Raw genomic sequence first — 17,666 nt, 5'->3', positions numbered from 1 at the left:
AATGAATGGATGAAATTATGCTTTTATTCTGAAAGGCTTGGCCCGGAAATTCTTTAATAACTTCAGAGTTCATGCTTGTGTTTTGAAGCTCGTGTGCGCCGTCTGGTCTGTGAGGTTCACTCAGTGCCGTGATGAACAGCTGTGGGAGACTAGCGCGTGTGTTTGACCGGAGCTCCGGCCTGGATGTGCTCTTCTGTCTGGTCAAACCCCGGACAACCTGCCGCCAGTGTCCGCAGACAACACCGCCCCTCGTCCGGGGTCAGAGCACCGCTGCCAACCACACTCCAGGCTCCGACGCAGATGACAAACCCCGTGTTAGAGCCGTTGACCTGGCCCGTAAGATCCGAGGAGAGAAGTCGAAGACCCGAGAGACAGCGCCTCCCATGTCTGCCCAGCAGAGGAGGGTGATGGAGCTGAAACGGTTCAGTGTACAGTTACAAAATGTGCACCCCAACGTGCTCGCCAAACACCTCCACAGAAGCGTGCTGTACCAGGACAAGGATGTAGTGATCGTCAACAAACCCTACGGCATCCCTGTGGCAGGTAAACCAACACTGGGCTGTCTTCTTTAATCTGATTACACTGACAAGAAGTTTGAAAAAGTTTTTATTTTCAGTTTGAAATAAAAATAAAAATCAACTCATTGTAATGTTAAAAAAACAAAACAATATGAGATCTTTGTAACATGGTGTTTTACAATGGACATGGTCAGCAGCAATATTCAGGTAGACTGTGGTGTTTAAACGATGGTACTAAAGGGCACAGAGTGTGCCAAGAAAACATCGTCTGACATCATCCATTTGTACTGTTCTGTGTGAACCCGAAAGATGATTGGGAAACTTTATAAAATACCGGTACTCAAACCTGCCTGTCTGACACCAAGAGCCATGCCACATTTAGTCTTTTAAATCACCTTTCTTTCCCATTCTGATCATGGCTCTGAACTATTGACCATTATTGATGCCTGCATGCTAAATTAATGTGATTATCTAATCAGATATTTGTATTAATGAACAGTTAAACATGTGTATGAAAAATTATGTGGTGAGACTATATTTTATTGTTGTACATATTAAGGTGTTCTTAAACAGGCTCAGTATTGTTGTTGTTATTATTATTATTATTATTGTTGTTATTGTTAGGAGACGGGCAGTATCATTACTGAGAACAGCTGGAATGACCATAAAAATGTCAGCTATCACACTGAAGCTGGGATGTCTAACTGGCACCACAAATGTAATGTTGCTGCTGTCTCCCAGATGACTCCGACGTCACATCCATCACCTCTGTGCTTCCTGTTCTCTCCAAAATGATGGATGGGATGAAGATCAAGTCTGATTCTCAGCTCATTCCCTGTCTGGGTCTAGAAAAGGACTCAACGGGAACTCTCCTGCTGGCCAGGAGGGATGAAGTGGTGGCGCACGTACTCGCTCTGAATAGAAATAACAAAGTGGAGAGGAAGTACTGGTGAGTAGGGGAAACTGATAAGGATTAATTAAATAATGTACATGCTAATACTCCCACTGCATGTTAGTTATGTTGTTCCTTTTCAGGGTTATCACGGTTGGTGTTCCTGTGCCATCTGAAGGTCTGATTGATATTCCCATCATAGAGAGAGAGGTCACAGGTCCTCAGCCACACTACAAGGTGCCTCTTATTCTGTATGATCATTGCTTTAAACATCCTTGTATGTATGGCTTTTAGCTTAGTAGTTAGTATGTTTATTACACATTAAATTAGTTTGGGTTTGTTGTCCAGGGCATTTGAGTAAATTACTAGGTATTGTTTAAATAATGGTGTGCATTTTCCAGTCTCATAACAACTTCTTTGATTTCAGATGGCTCTGAGTCCTCTTTACAGACTGAATAATGAAGGTGATGGTGTAACCAAAGTCCGAAGTCATCGCCAAGCTCATCCAGCATTGACCAAGTACAGAGTCCTGGACAGCAGCAGTGGTTGCAGCCTTGTGGAGCTCCAGCCTTTTACAGGTAACAGTGCACATGTGAACAAAAGGAAATCATCCCAAAAACCTGCCTGGGCACATGTTCGGTATTTTTCTGCTTCATTGTGTTCACAGGAGTGAAGCACCAGATGAGGGTTCATATGGCCTTTGCTCTCGGGTGTCCCATTCTTGGTGACCACAAATATTCCCACTGGAGCAAACTGGCACCACAGGTAAGATGTTTACAGTCTCTTTTCTAACATGTATGAGTTTGATTTCTATTTTGTCACAAATGATGACTAAATAATACATTTCCTTCCACAGAAATTACCAGAACGTGTGTTGGGAAAACTTGGGATTGAACAGAGCAAGGTTCGGCACCTTCCCCTTCATTTACATGCACGACAGCTGACGCTGCCAGGAAGCAGCCAAGCTGACGTCAACGTGTCCTGCCCGCTACCGAAATACTTCACCCAAACACTGGGCCGACTGCATATAATGCTCCCAGATGAAAAACAAACGTGATCATCTCCTTGCTTTGTTCAGCGTTTAACAGTCCAACCCTGTTAAATGTAATTTAAATGTGGAATAGAACATCAGGATGTGTAACTACAGCGCTGATACGTGTGATAGTGGACAGATGTGGAACAGAATGTGTTAATTATGAAAAACTGATGCTATGGAACTGAATAAGAACCATTCAAATGCGTCATTATTAAAAAGACCCACAGCTCACTTTTTCTTTTTAGAAGACAGTAATCATTATGTTTCAGCTTGACATGACTTACTACAAAGATTCCATCTGCATATATTGTTTAATAACCTACTATACACACATACATGAAGGAATACGTTGGCAAAAATCCTTGATGGGTGTTTCAGATGTTAGTTTTATCCTGAGAAAAATCTCCTGAATGACTACAATATACAGATATAGGTGACAAATTAAAGGAAAAAAATCCAACAGTATATGGTGTCTCAGTTATGCTGAGGGAGTACGTCTCAGCTCACATTAATCCTATGTTAAAATGCTTCAGTTTTGACGCGAGTGGCATCTCCCAGGATGCAGGAAGGGGTTGAAATACTTGAGCTATGAAATTATGAATCGGGCTATGACCTCTGTAGTCACCGGATCTTAAACAAAAAGTGCCCTGCGGGGGGAGTTTGGGCCAACATGGCCACTAACATGATTAAAATACCCATTTAGAGGATATCTTCTAGATAAAGAAAAATTGTGTCCTTCACTACAGCTGAGTTAAAGAGGCAGCACAGCACAGGCAACCAAGTTACTGAAACACACTGGTTTTGCCTTCAATTTGTCACCGATCTGTAGCACTTAACCATGTGAATGATTGAGTTTTAACTTATTCCACAAGCAATATCATGTAATTATGTTTTGGAAAAAACAGGCACAAGTATTTCAGATTCAAACTTATCATACATGGTCCAAAATGTATTTTTAAAAAAAAGTTGTGAGCACTGGTCCCTGTAACTGTCTTAAGATTATTACTAGTGGTACTAGAGAATTAAGACGTGAACAGCCTGTGAGGTTAAGAAAGAAAAGATTACAGTTGTTTAATCATTTATAAGATTGACTTTGTACAGGAACGTGTATCATCTCTGCCCAGCTGAGAAGAGACTAAAGTCTTGCTCACTTGCCGGTTCAAAAGTTACAGAGGTGATATCTTACAAAGGCAGCCAAGAGAACGAGAAGTCCAACCCACCGGTCAAAAACAGAGATAATAAGAAGAGAAGAATTTATGGATCTGATGAGCATAATCATGATACTCTCCTCAGAAGTTGTTCCACTTTATTTTAATGGCCATCGATGATAATAGTCAGGATGGATACTGCATAGTCAACAATCTGGAGAACAAGTTCCTGTGAGCCAAGTCCTCAATCTAGCTCACATTTTCTGGAACAACACAGATGATCTCCTGGATCTCTCTGACCACGATGATGCGAGACAGCATTTGTTCCACCTGCTGAATTGTGAGGGGCTGAGAGGAGTACCACATCGGGCTGTTTGGTGCAACGACAGGCTCTGGAGTCATGTAGTACGCATCGTTACGTCCTTTAACGCTCTGTGGGCTGGAAAAGAAAGTTAAGCATGTGTCTGGGGGTGTAAACTGAAGAGTAATCATCACATAAATCCTACTAAGCTGAAGTGCTGCTCACCATTTGAAGAGGTAAAAGTCATAAAGTTTGATGGGACAACGAAGAGGATTCGCAGGATCCTCGATCTGCTCTTCATACATGTCATCGGTTCCTAAATGACGCAGTACACAGCAACAGGTCAACAACGGGCATTTCTGCTATCCAACACTGAGCTAATCACAACCTGAGCAAGAGAGTACCTTTTTGTCCAGCACTGTGTAGGCCTTGCCCTTTGAGAAGGCGAATACTGGTTGCTTTGTCCTTGGCGTTAGTTGGGTTCTTCCTTGAGTGTCTTAAGACTTTAGAGAAAGCTACTTTCATGTGCTGTTCAGGTGTTATCAAGCGGAAATACCTGCAACAAATACGACATTGTACCATATTCGGTATTTGACTCTGAGCGATTAGAGAGAGGATAAAAGACTAAGGGCCATTCAATGGTTACTCACTTAGTGTTGAAATACATTAGAGTTGTGAGCAATGTGGAAGGTGAATGTGCGCCAAGCTGTTTACACTCCCACAGCATCTCCTCTGTCACGTGACTTGGGATGATATAACCTAAGAGGAAAACATACCATGAGTACGGCAGGATTCACATGCATGTGTTTAAGGCTTCAGCGCATCTCCGTCATGTTGAACAGGATGATGTGATCCCGAACTAAATCGTCGATCTGCTGCTTAGCTCGTCCTTGCCAAAAAAATGCTGTTAACTGCATAAGGTTAGTAAAGTGCAGCTAGCATGGCTAATGCAAACAGGCAACGGAAGCTCTTTTAATCTTGTGAATGACTGATGGTTGTTGCTATGACAATCATGCCAGAAAAGATCCCAAATGTCAAAGATGTCCATTGTCGAGTGTTTACATACATGTAAATGCTGCCTGAATATCGAAAACAATTACAAAATTGTGGATTCTGCCTTACCTAAAGGATGCACAGTGGGTTTCCAGTCGTGCAGGATTGTGTGTAAACTTTCGCAAAATCGAGTGTAATATGGATCATTGAAAATATCATCCACACGTCCATTTTCAGAAAGATACTATAAAAAAGAAAAAAAAACAACAACAACACAGAAAAGATTATTAAGCAATTTCAGCCTTAGTTTTATTCTTCCTGTCTTTTTGTGGTTGAGTATGGAGATACTAACCTTCTGTATACACAAGAAAACATAATACAGGACATCGGGAGCAAACTGTTCGTCCTCGGACCCTCGTGCCTCCTGAGTCATCAGGGAAAGACCCAAGTTTAACTCCGCCACTGCACTGGATACCAGATCTTCCTGAAAACGCAGGGGCTGACGACCTGAACGCAGAAATACCAGAAAACACTACGTTTGGAGAAGCAGTGTAAAACTGACTTTACTTCTAGGTGACTAAGAATAACAGTACGTACTACACAGAGTGCTAACAGCAAAATGTTATGACTTCCTCTGGTTTCAGCAAGAGCTCACTGTTACTGAGACAACTGTAACAGGCCTACTTACGTCCTATGGGCGCAAGCTTTGTTGTTTCCCGTTTGCTTAGTTCAGCATTTTTTCTCTTCACCCAAAGGCGCCAAACCTCCAGCCCTTCCTCTGGCTTTAGACACACAGGAACCAGAATCTCTGTGGGTGCTTCGCCCTGAGCTTCAGAGGCTACTTGACCCTGCAGTAGAAGAGCAAAGGAAAAAAATAAGAAAAAAAAGGTTGTTTTTGAGAAAGATGGCAGCAGAGTTAAACACATCTTATTAATTACATGATGGTAATTCATAGTATGATAATACTGTTATGTTGTAACATGGTATTGTTATGATTAGTAGTATTAACTAGTCCTAGTTAAACTAGTTCACATTCTTAATTCAGAAAGGAAAAAAAGGCTAAAAATAAACATGAACTTTTGAAAACACCATCATGATTATGACCAAAGCAACAATTATCAGTTCTGTTCTGTTACATTTGCACAGGGCAAATTTAGTTCCAGCCATAATCATCGAGGACCAGAGTACAACTGTAAGACGGAGTCTTTTCTAACCTGCAGATGGAGCTGCTGGTCTTGTCCATCTTCCCCTTGACTCTGCTGTTGATTTGGGTCCCATATTTGCACTGACTGTGTAGTGTTGTATGTCCCTCCTACGGTCTGCACTGCCACGGGGATATGAATGTTGCCGTTCATGAACTGTGCTGGGAAGAGGGTCTGCACGATCTCTTCCTGCGTTGCAGTGGTGGCCGAATGCACATCGGCAGACCTCAATGTGGAATTTGGGGACATTTTGTCCTTGCCGTTGGCGGTAGTTACTTGCACTGTGCTATACGTCTCCTGTGGTATAGCAATGTGAGTTACACCCTGCTGCTGTGGAGTGGAGTACACAGGGATGGTCCAGGTCTCACCTTGGGGACCTGTGATTGTTCCTGTAGTGCTGTACAGCTGAGCACTGTCAACTGTGAGCAAATCCGGTCGTAGGGACACATAACTTTGCTGCTGCCCTTGAGGGATGGCTAAAACTGTAGCCACCTGCTGCCCCTGTGGAACAGCATACGAAACAGCTAGGGGGACATCCATCTTACGCTTCTTGGCTGGTTGGAGAACAGTGGGGATAGTGCTGGGCCTCCGCTCTGCCTCCCTGGTAGAGTCCTGTTGCTGAGCAGGAGTCATGGTCTCAATGGTCTGGATCTGGATTTGTTGCCCACCCTGTAACTGAATCTGCTGGCCGGCCTGAAGTTGAATTTGCTGTCCCCCAGGCAACTGAATATGCTGCATTCCCTGCAACTGGATTTGTTGGCCACTTGACAGTTGGATTTGTTGTCCTCCAGCTACGGCGGCAACCAACTGAGCCTGAATCTGTGAAACACAGTAAACATGTTTTTTTTGTTTGTTTGTTTAAATGGGGAAACATGGAAAAACCTGATAGACGTAACTGAAGTTAATCCTCTACCTGCTGTTGCTGCTCCTCTGTGAGCTCTCCTGCCTGCACAAGCTGGGCTGTTGAGATTCCCTGTATGTCCTGCTGAGAGGGGTGGGCCACCTGAAGAACCTGGCCAACTGTTTGGCCCTGCTGTTCTTGGATCTGAACCTGGTACAGAGGGAGAGTGAGAAAAACAAACAGACTTGTAAGCAACCTTATGAATCATAAACACACTGAAATACTTTTCTTTGACATTTCTGCTATGAACAACACAACAGTCATCAAAGTCATAAGGTGTCTCAAGTTTATACATTTGAAGTCTCAGTAAGATACACCCATGTCTGAGGTGACCGATCCTGTTTTAATTACATTAATGTGAATTGAACAAGCATGAAACAGCAACCATAATCCTGAGAGAAAGTTGATCTTTTTTTTGGCTTGTGATACTTCATAGAACTAACTTCTGCTACTAATCAAACAGATATTTCATTGGTTGTGCTACAAGGTCTTTAATTATCTGCACAACAGGCAAACAAAAAGCAAACACCCTCTTTCCAATTACATTAAATACATTTACATTGCTTTAATTTTTATTGCACAGAAGGACTACAATGTGATGGTACAAATCAGTATAACCAGTCAGAAATGTATCCTCCATTTCCACCTGCACCTTTTCCTACTGAAGAATCATTGTGACCACAATATTTTTCTGTAAAGTACTCCTTTGCGTGGTTTTCACATTTCCTGTTGGCTCTGTATGCATAATTAAATACTAAGTGAAAGATCTTCTGTTTGTACTCAGTAGGAAAGGGATTCCTTCCAGTGAGCCTGACTGTAGCCTCTCAGAAGGCACTGCTTTGATATTTGGATTGGATATCAGTCCAATACTTGATCCAACTTTTTGGGTCAGTATGGGATCCATTCCTTTGAGTTCTACAATGTTTTCTGTTTACCAGATAACAGCAGCAGTTAGCGCCACAGCTAACACAGCATGGAGGGAGGTTTGGGGTCATTTCATGCTGCTACACCAACAACTTCTATCTGTACATCTGCAGAAGCATTTATTTAACTGGAAACTTTCCTCCTGTTTACTTTCACTCTCATTATGCTCTGTCCAGTCATGCAAGATGGAAAGTTTTGTGTAACACTTTTTAGGAGTGTTTACTAAACTTATGATATAATTATAATTTAAAATGTGATCAACTCAGTTAAAGTTAATTTCACTCCAGCTGTCTCATTCTTGATGAAGAAAGTACAATGCCTGTAAATGACACCAGTTTGCAGCCTAATGACTCCAGTCCAGTGCAAATAGATTAAATGAACAAGAATATATCCCCCCCCCCACTTTATTTATCCTCCCTATCCTCCCTTTTTCAATAATAAATACCATAAATTCGGTTAATTTATAACCTGTTTTTAACCCTAACCCTTTTCAAAACTTATGAAAACGTAAGTGGAGTATGACCTCATTTCATACAAATGATTCACATCTATAGCTGATAAAGACAACACCAGTACACATTTTATGTGCTATAAGAGTGTCATATTTTGATGGTTTGGCTACAGCAATGTCTCACATTTACATTTTCAAATGTAGGACTAGGAGAAAAACCCAGGCATGTCTGAGAGGAACAGCAACATGTCAGCCTCTGATAGATTTAGTAAAAAGGGAGCTACCTTTCAAATATTCCAGAAAACCACTCCTGCAAAAGGTGGAGAAACTTTGAGGAGAGCCTCGCAGCTCCTGACATGTAACCCAAAAGTAAACAAATGCCTCAAACTAAGCATTACTACGACAGGAAGAGCCAATGGTGGGTAGAAAGTACCAAATCAATCACCTGCAGGTGTTTAAACAGCTCAACCCAAGAAAAAAAACCCCCAACATAAAACATCCCGGGTAAAAAAAAAAAAAAAAAAAAAGTTTTCAGGTTTATTATATGACAATACTACGCAGGTGTTTGAGGAGGTTAAGCTACTTTAGTTATTGATAAACTCAAATGTTAAGCAGTTATTTTATATGTTTATACAGACTTACATGGAAACACTACCTCGGCTACTTTTGTGATTACATTTGACGTATGCTGTGTCACTGTATGTAATGCTGTTGCCACCTTGTTTTGACAGATTCACATTTCAAATTTCATTTCAGTAAGAAAGTGCACTTCATGTACTTACACTTACAAAAAAAAGCTGCTGTCTGCAAGTGTTTAAAATTTTTGTATTTTTTTTCCTATATCACCAAAATTATTACAAATTTTCTGATGAAATATCATGATATAAATTTTGAATCTATAATTACCCACCCTTATTTCAATCTCTTCCTCACAGTGAGAAATACAGCTTTCTGATCTAACACTGAGATCAAATCAGTACATCAGCAGAGACTCACAGTCAAAGCAGTGGTGTCAGATCAGAAAGGGAAAAAGCTGGACTGGTACATCCTTAGTAGCCTCAGGATTTTAAGGGCAACATAGATGCATTCTCATATGTGTGACAGTGTATCAGGCTATGCTATGGAGTAATGCAAAAATAACGCACTGCTTTTTAAAACAGTAACTAATAATTTGTAACATATTCTGGTCTCTATGTAATGACACAAACACTAGTGAGTAATTGTGGTGTGCTGAGACTGAGAGGACAATCGGCTATATAAAATTTAAACACACTATGTTTTTGTATGAGGTTAGGCAGGAAGAGTCTCTGGACTACGTTTGCAAATGACATCATGTTCGATTAGTTTAAATTTCTAGGATCAACCATGCAAAGCAACAAACAGTGCACAACAGAGGTGAAGAAGAGAGTGCAGGCAGGGTTGAGTGGATGGAGACAAGTGGCAGGGTGATTTGTGACAGAAGGATAGCAACAAGAATTTAAAAGACGGTAGTGAGACCTGCTCTGATCTACGGTTTGGAGACAGTGGCACTGACAGTAAGACAAGGCGGAACTGCAGGTCACAGAGCTGAAGTTGCTCAGATTTGTTTTTGGAGTGACCAGGATGGATATGATTAGAAATGAATACATCATTGGGCCAGGTCAGGTTGAGCAGTGTGGATGCAAACTTTGAGAGTTTGTGTGAAAGAGGAGGATAGGGTGGGATAGGGTGAGATGGAGGCAGATGATCCGACCAATAACAAGAGCAGCTGAAACAAGAAGAAACTAACCTGCACTTGAAGCTGCTGTTCAGATCCTTGATGCAGCTGGGGTGACATCTCTGTTGAGGTCACCTGTACCTGTTATAAAACATTTACATGTAATTGTAAACCACCAAACAACATAATTCAACACCCAATATAAAGTGTCTTACTGGACAGGCCAGCTCCAGGAGAGATCCTGCCACCTCCGTGCTGTCTGTGTAAACACAGTTGGCACCCTGCTGATGGTACACCATGGCTGTGCTGGTGGCTGCCCCTTCCTGCTGGCTGAACTCCTGCAGCACCTCTGGGCCCTTGGCAAGAGACTCCAGGAACTCCTTCATCCTGTGCTGAGGCACAGTGCGGGCCTTTTGCCGCACATATTCGTCAAAGGAGACCACCCCACTCTCCTGCTCGTTCATCGTCACTGGACCTGGAAAGGAGATTTTTCTTTTACACTTCTAAGAGCACAGTTACATCCATTACATCCTAAACAAGCTGCATTTGCAATGTTCATGTAAAATGATGAGAGACAGCTTTTCTCTCTTACATACAACTACAATGATGCAGTTTAAATGTTTGTCAGTAAGGTTGGGAACGTTAGGGTTGCTATGTTAAATGCATTTGGCTTGGAGCTAATACAATGACTGTGCTTTGATTAAATCAACTTTTCCTACAATTAAGAAACACTGCAATCACAGATTAGCTGAAAGGTAAACCTAAATGTTTACTATGAGCGATTAACTGGGTTTAATAGCAATGAAGCAATGAAGCAACGCACCAACAATAGTGCCTGGTTTCATTATATTGACAGTTTATGTGACAGCTAGTTGTTAGCATGCTAGCTTAACAATGTTAGCTAGGCGCTGTTTTGCCACAACCCATATGGATAGTTCACTGAGTTGCAACCGCCGACTGCATTCTACACTGTTGAATACCAATATAATTTATGCCGTAACTTATACAACACGGCTATAGTTTTACTCATAATAGAGGCTATCGAACTGTATTTAACACAGCAACACCTCGCTGGCTAACCACTGTGCTAACGTTAGCTAGCGAGCTAGCTCGGCTGCTCTGGATCCTGTCATGCTACCTTAAATAAAATGAAATCCTCTTGTTTCCGCCAAGGCACGGTGTTTAAAACCAAAAAGCCGATAAACGTCTAACAGCTACCACCAGCATACCATTTACTTGGCTACATAGCACATTTTAGCAGCTGTGCAATCCCGCAAAACAATGCCGTGATTACACGGAGATAAAATTTAACCATTGGCCGATTCTCTGACGTCTGCTTATTTCACGCTGAGCTCCGGGTTGTGTTAAAAGTTTACCACTTCCAGCAAAGCGCAGGTTTAGTTATGCGGCGAAATCCCACGTCGTATGTCCAAAAAAACACCACTCAGCGACACACGCACAAAACCCCACACACTGTTTACCAAGTGAGACATAAAATGACGGAAGTATAGGCCCCGAAAACAACGCGGCTGCTCTCCACGCTGCTCTGCCAACCAACGGGCTGATAACTGCAGCTCCCATCCCGGTAGCAAGAGCAGCACTGTTATGAAAACTTACATGACATTTGGACGAGAAGTGCAACCACATTTGTGTAGTTAAAGGTAGGGCATGTCTCATCTGTAACGGTGGGTCAACCGTAGTCTGGCAGTGCAAGATGTACAGTCTCTCAGATTAAAACAGGGTCATTTGCATTGAAATGATAGAACCTATATACACAGATACCCAGTTTGAATGATCGCAATAAATAGACAGCCTTTTACAATACCACTCCTTTCATTGAGGATTAATTTAAAAATCAGACAAAATAATGACTGATCATTGTCATACTATTAGATATCTGTTCTAATATTACAGAAAAGTAGGATCTGTATAGTTTTAAATTAGATAGATATTGGCCACATTATGTGGTTAATTGGCCTTGGTTATTTATTTTATTTTAAAATATTTTAGTAGGGATTCCTTACTTAAATTATTATTTTCGGTCAAACTGTTTTTATGTTACGATATCTCTGTTTTTGATTATTGATCATTTTATTTTATTATTAACTGTTTAATTTATTTCCTCTGACTCTGGAAATCAAGATACGTGACTTTAAATGAACACAAACATTTTCTTCCAGGATGGTTCTCCTGAAGCTTGGTAAACATGAATGCATGTGCCTTTAACTTGTTCTAACTTCCCCAGTCTGCCTTAAAGAGCCAGGCATGTGCTACTGAGGGCCTCCCCCTGTTCCCTCCACAACAAACTGCCTCTTGCCCTTCTTAAGGTGGACCTAGACAGATGCGCTGTGTGCATAGGCTGTGTCCTCTACACACTGGATTGGAAAGAGTTAATTCCCACACTCGCTGCAGACTATTTCTGATTCTACAAGGGCTCTCTTATGGCAGCGTTTATGCAGTATGTGTACATTTTTCTTTAACTGCTTAACATCTTCCAGGGTGTTGGCAACACATCTAGGGTTAAGGATAAGGTCTTGTTAAATGTCCACCCCTGTTTATAGACTTTAAAACACCCAAATTCTGAGTCTATTATAATTAACCCCTTGAGGTCTCTCATCACAAGCAATGATCCTAGAAGATGTAATTTAAAAAGAAAATGTCCAAATTCTTTGCAGTAAGGGGATAACATTATTTTAACATATGCAACAGAACTATTTTTTCCAGTATAATATATACTGGCTTTTCTCCAAAATACAGGGTTACGTTTATGGTTTGAGGCTAAATTGGGGCTCTCAGCAAAGATGACTTGGAACTAAGAGGGTTCATGGAAAAAAAATGAAAGTCATAATGCGGTGAATCTTCATTTGAAATGTAACATCTTCTAGTTTCTGAAAATCTGCCTGTTTAGCAAAATCTAGCCCGAACACTATCACCATGGTGGACGTTAAGAGGAAAGAAAGCTGATCCATTATTGATAGAGAAAAGACCACAGGATTCATCTGAGTGGTGACTAACACTCTCCTAATTTGATCATAAAGCGTAAGTCTTTCACATGCATACTCTGGAAAAATAATAAGCTAGTAAGTTGGCATGAAACAGCTTACTTGGCTCGTGACTTACTGGCTTATCACTGCAGGTGACTTTATGCCACTGTAAGAATCTTAATGTAATCCTTTTGAGAAGGATTTACCTTTAAACAGCTGCCATTAAAACAAAACAGAAGGCTTGTAGGTTGTTATTAACAGTCGGTTATTTCCCACTTTGATTTTCATTTTAAAATCCTTCATTTATGAACACTGCAAACAGTAAACAGGAATTATTTATTCAACTTTTTTTCTCCAGAAATGGGCCATGGTAATCAGGTCTTTGTTTTACTAGCGACATAGTGATGGAAAGTTGCCAAGTAACCAGCAGGTGCAATAAGCCGTTAGTTAGTTGTGAGCGCGCCAGTCAGTAAGTTCAAGGCTCACTGTGATGCACCTTGTGTATCACCTCAGAAATCAGGCTTTACACATACTTTTACCAGAGATGCAGCACAACCCGTGATGCACTAAAAAAGAAAGCAGAAAATAAGACTTGATCGCAGGTAAGTCAATGAGTTAGACTGATTTGACAGCTGAATGATGTGTTGTCATGTGTGTTTTATACTTGTGTTTGCCTGAATCATAACTGAACTACGAAGGGGTAAAATATTTCAGTTTTTCAGAGTTTTTCTGGATTCACAGCATTTTCTAGTCTTTCTAATTGCATTTAGATACCTATTGTTTACACTGCCTGATTTATTACTGAAATGGCTACTTTATATTTTTGGTCCGACTGACTTATATTGTGAACAGTTTTTCCAAAGTTGTGTTGTCATTTTGGTGATTCAAATGTGCATTTATTGTAGAGGGTGCACATCCTCCAGATTACACGTAGAAAATATTGTCATTTAGAACTGAAACATAAGATTTCGTCTGTGTGAATCTAAATATATTTCTACCATTAACTCTTACATGATGCGCTAACATCATAATCATTTACCTCCCCATTATGGCTGTGAAGAAAGTGTTTCAGTGTTTATTTCAAGGTAAAATCAAGTTTTAGCCATCTTGACATCAATAAATATTTTTAGTACATATGTTTGTGTTTACCAAAGCAGTTTTTGATTATTTAGTTGCTGTGAAAGTGTGGCAACAAAAGAGGAACTTTTTATTAAAAGAGGCTTTTCATTATCTTGGATGGCTGAAGTTTTGCGTTAGCTTCAGAAAAACTGTAAAGCATATTTTTAGACTGTTAATTTTAGTGCTAGGGACATTAGGAACCTGAATGCATGGAAACGTGTTTCAGTGCTTTCGCTCTGTCTTCTCTACAGATCTTGGCTGTCAAAAATGGGGCGTCTGCTCTTTGTGACACTAACCGTGTCCCTCTCTTCACTTGGAAGCCTTATTCAGTCTTCGCATTCACCATCCAACTCTGGCTCAGTCCAAATAACTCAAAGTGGAGCCAGAAACAACAGCAGCCTGGACAGCTTGGCCAGGGAAGTAATCTTTCAGTCAGAAAGCCCTGTAGAAGGCAGCCGGTATAGTGTTGGCAGCATGGAGTTGCAGCAACTCATCAATCAGGCTGTCACTCCATTGAGCAAAGAAACCCACTCTGGGTCTGGAATCATAGTGGGGACAGAACCCAGCCTGCACCACTCAGGGCCTCTGGACCAAAGAGCTGACAAAGCTAATACTTCAATTACAGGAAACACTCACCCCAGTGTACCCGTAATCTCAGAGGGAGCTCTGCTGGAAGGCGGCCACATAACAGCAGAGCGCTTACAAGAGAGTCATACCTCTGCTGTGAAACACAACTTCCCAACTCGTAAGTAAAGCTGTGATATGCAAGTGAAGTAGCGCACATAGTGCATTACTTTACGTTTTTCTTTAATTGCATTAAATTGTCAGGTGGTCACAGTGAGATCTAGTATAAAATTATATCCTTCTTTTCACATTTTTGTATGAAAAATCAAATTTAAATCTATTTAAAAAGCAAATAAAGTAAAAGTGATTGATATTGGATCTTTTGGTTCGATGTAGCTGTCTGTGACACTGCGTGCTGTGCAACTATGCTGGTAATCGGGCTAACAGTATGTAAAAATTCACCATGAAATTATTTTTAATTAAAAATATAAAATCTTCTCTTTCTTTCAGGTGGAGACCGCCCTAAACTTCCTTTCCATACCAGTGCGTTTACTTCCATGATAAATTATAAACCTTCAGAACCTGGAGGCCCCTGCGTGCTGGGTGTTGGGCCGTGTATTGTTCTTAAAAACTTTAATGGCACCAGTCTGCTCTGGGACGACATGAGGCGCACACTGGCGTTTGCCTGGGAATTGCACGTCTTTGGGTCTGCCAGCCTTTTCTCGCTGATGGCTTGCCTGGCAGTTTTGGGGACGGCTGGAGCATGTACGCTTCCTCGGCCCCTCTGTTACACCCTGATCCTGGCAAATAGCTTCCTAATCATGGGTGGTTCTTTGCGTACCATCCTCCTCATACTTGACCCCTATGGTACCCGTCAGATTCTGTCTCATGCCACTCTGGCAGCGCTACATAATGTTCCTCTGCAGCTTCTTCTGTGGGCGCAGCTTGCTCTCGCTCTGGTTACACTGAAAGGGTTAAATTTATTACTTTTCCCACTAAAGCTGCAGCACCCATGGGTGGTTGGAGGGTTTGGTATATTTCATTGCTCTGCATTATTTGTAGCCGATCTATACTCTTTAACTTTAACCCCTGCTGTCCCTCTTTTGCTACAGACCCTTTCCCTCTGCTGGGGCCTCCCATTTTGCTTAGGGATCCTCACAAAGGCCCTTTCCAATCTGCAACCCTTTCTCAGGTCCTCTTTACCACAGTGGGCTCCTTCACAGAGGCCCGAGAGGCGCGGAAAGCGAGTCATAGCAGGGTGCGCTTTCCTTGGGGTGCTATGCTGCAGCCTTCAGATGTATAGTCTCTTCTGGCTTTATGGGCTACTGGGAAACTGGAGGCGCTTTGGCTGGGGCTGGTGGCTGAGTCAGTTCTGGGCGAGACTCCTTGAGTTAGCCTGGGGATTCTCTTTGCTTGTCCTGGGATCTTGGATCTTCTGGACTCCATCTAAGGGTCACACAAGGGGTGATCATGTGCAGAGCAGAGTGGAGGCATTCAAAAGAATGGAGGATAAAAGCTTTTGGGATAGGGTGTTAGCCACTGTGTGGAAAGTCCCACTAAAAAAATCAGATAAAAGCTGGGAAGACCTGATGCCAAATAACTGGTCCAAATATAACCTGTCAAAAGCAGGTATCAGCAACAACTTAATGTCCCCATATGATGATCGAACATCCACCCAAATATCAGAGCACAAGTCTGATCCTGGTAGTAGCAGCTCGGACTCTCAGGCAGCATTGCTGTGGCAAAAAGTTGGTGAACGTGAGTGTATTCTTTCACTTATAGAGTTTGACATGCGGCCCCCATCTCCTATTAACCTCAGGCGCAGCATTGATAATGCTTTTCACCACGGACAGCTTGTAGCAGGGAGTCTGTTCACACCTCCGCCCCCCTCATGGACAATGGGCACCAATGATGAAGACGGTGGTCTAAAACCCTTCCCTCCAGCTTTTATCAGCTACGGCTGGATGGACACAGAGTCCATTTCGGCATCTCTAGACCATTTCCAGGCCAAAGAACCAGTACAGTCACCCAGTGCTGCATCTGAAAATAATGGCAGCAGTGAGTCTCCAGCTGCTGCATACATGAGAGAGGAATTCTCTGCAGTGATGCATCAGCATTACTGGTCAGATGACGATGTCACAGACCTCTAAGGACATAAACTTCTTTTACATAAACTATCATATTTCTTTTAGTGAAAACTGTTTACTATGGGTGGGTTTAATAATGCAAAAATACAGTCAGTATGACCTGAAATTTGTCACTTTTTATATGATCTTTATGTTTTTGAGAAGATGATGGTACTTTCACTTAAATCTGTTGAGTCAGATTTTTTTCTCCTAGTGAATAATATGAGTATTTAATAATAATAAAGGTCTAATATGTTTTGTTCCTCTCAGTGTTATTTGTGTATGTAGGACAGATGATCTTTAATTCAGCAAGTTACCATCTCTTATCTGTTGACATCTGATTAGTGTACCAACAGCGACTGGATGTTTTTACTGTCTTGTTTGTAAATCAATTTGAATTTATATGAATAATATGATCAACAATAAATTTAGAAATTGAAAGAATAAATTTTGTGCTAACCATGTTTTACATCATACCAAATTTACTTTTATTGATTTTGCCTCAAATATGTGTGTGTGTGTGTGTGTTTGTGTTCAAATCATAATAATGGCAGTCAGCATGGAAGTGTAAGGATGTAATCTTTTAGTAGATGTTTAGATCACTGAAAACTGGTTTACGTAAAGCTGAAAAACCGAGAAACAGAAGATTTTGAGAAGAGGTGAAAAAAAGAATAGAATTTAAACATTAGATTTTAGACAATTACCCCGAACAAAAGGGAATTAATTAAACTTAGTAGCATTTAGTTGTGTTATTATTCAGCTTGAATTGTTTGATATAACTACCAGTGTTAGAAAAAAAGTGGAAAATAAA

General features: G+C 41.2%; 3 protein-coding genes across 13 annotated transcripts; 2 read left to right on the top strand and 1 right to left on the bottom strand.

Annotated features, from left to right (window-relative positions):
* The first annotated feature begins 12 nt into the window (after positions 1-12).
* rpusd4 (RNA pseudouridine synthase D4) lies at positions 13-2,677 on the top strand. The gene is made up of 6 exons (XM_040028595.1): positions 13-543; positions 1,260-1,467; positions 1,554-1,647; positions 1,838-1,988; positions 2,078-2,175; positions 2,267-2,677. The coding sequence occupies exons 1-6, from the start codon at positions 132-134 to the stop codon at positions 2,465-2,467; spliced, it is 1,164 nt and encodes a 387-aa protein (XP_039884529.1). The 5' UTR covers positions 13-131; the 3' UTR covers positions 2,468-2,677.
* Positions 2,678-2,812: 135 nt separating this feature from the next.
* LOC120731532 (glutamine-rich protein 1-like) lies at positions 2,813-11,797 on the bottom strand. 10 transcript variants are annotated; one of them, XM_040028587.1, is made up of 12 exons: positions 11,680-11,797; positions 10,278-10,531; positions 10,135-10,203; positions 7,004-7,141; positions 6,103-6,909; positions 5,577-5,736; positions 5,241-5,395; positions 5,018-5,132; positions 4,546-4,654; positions 4,300-4,451; positions 4,121-4,211; positions 2,813-4,033 (listed from the first exon to the last, which is right to left on the bottom strand). In XM_040028587.1, the coding sequence occupies exons 1-12, from the start codon at positions 11,684-11,686 to the stop codon at positions 3,844-3,846; spliced, it is 2,247 nt and encodes a 748-aa protein (XP_039884521.1). In that variant the 5' UTR covers positions 11,687-11,797; the 3' UTR covers positions 2,813-3,843. The 10 variants fall into 10 exon arrangements, with proteins under 10 accessions (XP_039884521.1, XP_039884520.1, XP_039884516.1 ...); XM_040028586.1 differs by having other exon boundaries at positions 10,278-10,537; positions 11,680-11,766; XM_040028582.1 differs by lacking the exon at positions 11,680-11,797 and adding an exon at positions 11,544-11,668 and having other exon boundaries at positions 10,278-10,537.
* On the top strand, positions 11,611-17,252 carry LOC120731534 (proline-rich transmembrane protein 3-like). 2 transcript variants are annotated; one of them, XM_040028592.1, is made up of 3 exons: positions 11,611-11,723; positions 14,417-14,910; positions 15,240-17,252. In XM_040028592.1, the coding sequence occupies exons 2-3, from the start codon at positions 14,433-14,435 to the stop codon at positions 16,877-16,879; spliced, it is 2,118 nt and encodes a 705-aa protein (XP_039884526.1). In that variant the 5' UTR covers positions 11,611-11,723; positions 14,417-14,432; the 3' UTR covers positions 16,880-17,252. The 2 variants fall into 2 exon arrangements, with proteins under 2 accessions (XP_039884526.1, XP_039884527.1); XM_040028593.1 differs by lacking the exon at positions 11,611-11,723 and adding an exon at positions 12,019-13,648.
* Positions 17,253-17,666: the final 414 nt, after the last annotated feature.

Source organism: Simochromis diagramma, unplaced genomic scaffold, assembly GCF_900408965.1.
Source record: "Simochromis diagramma unplaced genomic scaffold, fSimDia1.1 OVJJ01000483.1, whole genome shotgun sequence".
NCBI classification, from domain to species: domain Eukaryota; kingdom Metazoa; phylum Chordata; class Actinopteri; order Cichliformes; family Cichlidae; genus Simochromis; species Simochromis diagramma.
Note: the sequence above shows the minus strand (reverse complement) of the source record. Positions and strands in the feature narration are given on the sequence as shown.

Coding starts and splice junctions, on each gene's coding strand:
- rpusd4 (XM_040028595.1), top strand. CDS start 132: ATGAACAGCTGTGGGAGACTAGCGCGTGTGTTTGACCGGAGCTCCGGC. Junction 544..1,259: donor CTACGGCATCCCTGTGGCAG/GTAAACCAACAC, acceptor GCTGTCTCCCAG/ATGACTCCGACGTCACATCC. Junction 1,468..1,553: donor AAAGTGGAGAGGAAGTACTG/GTGAGTAGGGGA, acceptor GTTCCTTTTCAG/GGTTATCACGGTTGGTGTTC.
- LOC120731532 (XM_040028582.1), bottom strand. CDS start 11,643: ATGGGAGCTGCAGTTATCAGCCCGTTGGTTGGCAGAGCAGCGTGGAGA. Junction 5,737..6,102: donor ACCAGCAGCTCCATCTGCAG/GTTAGAAAAGAC, acceptor CTTCTACTGCAG/GGTCAAGTAGCCTCTGAAGC. Junction 4,212..4,299: donor ACACAGTGCTGGACAAAAAG/GTACTCTCTTGC, acceptor TGCGTCATTTAG/GAACCGATGACATGTATGAA.
- LOC120731534 (XM_040028592.1), top strand. CDS start 14,433: ATGGGGCGTCTGCTCTTTGTGACACTAACCGTGTCCCTCTCTTCACTT. Junction 14,911..15,239: donor GAAACACAACTTCCCAACTC/GTAAGTAAAGCT, acceptor TCTTTCTTTCAG/GTGGAGACCGCCCTAAACTT.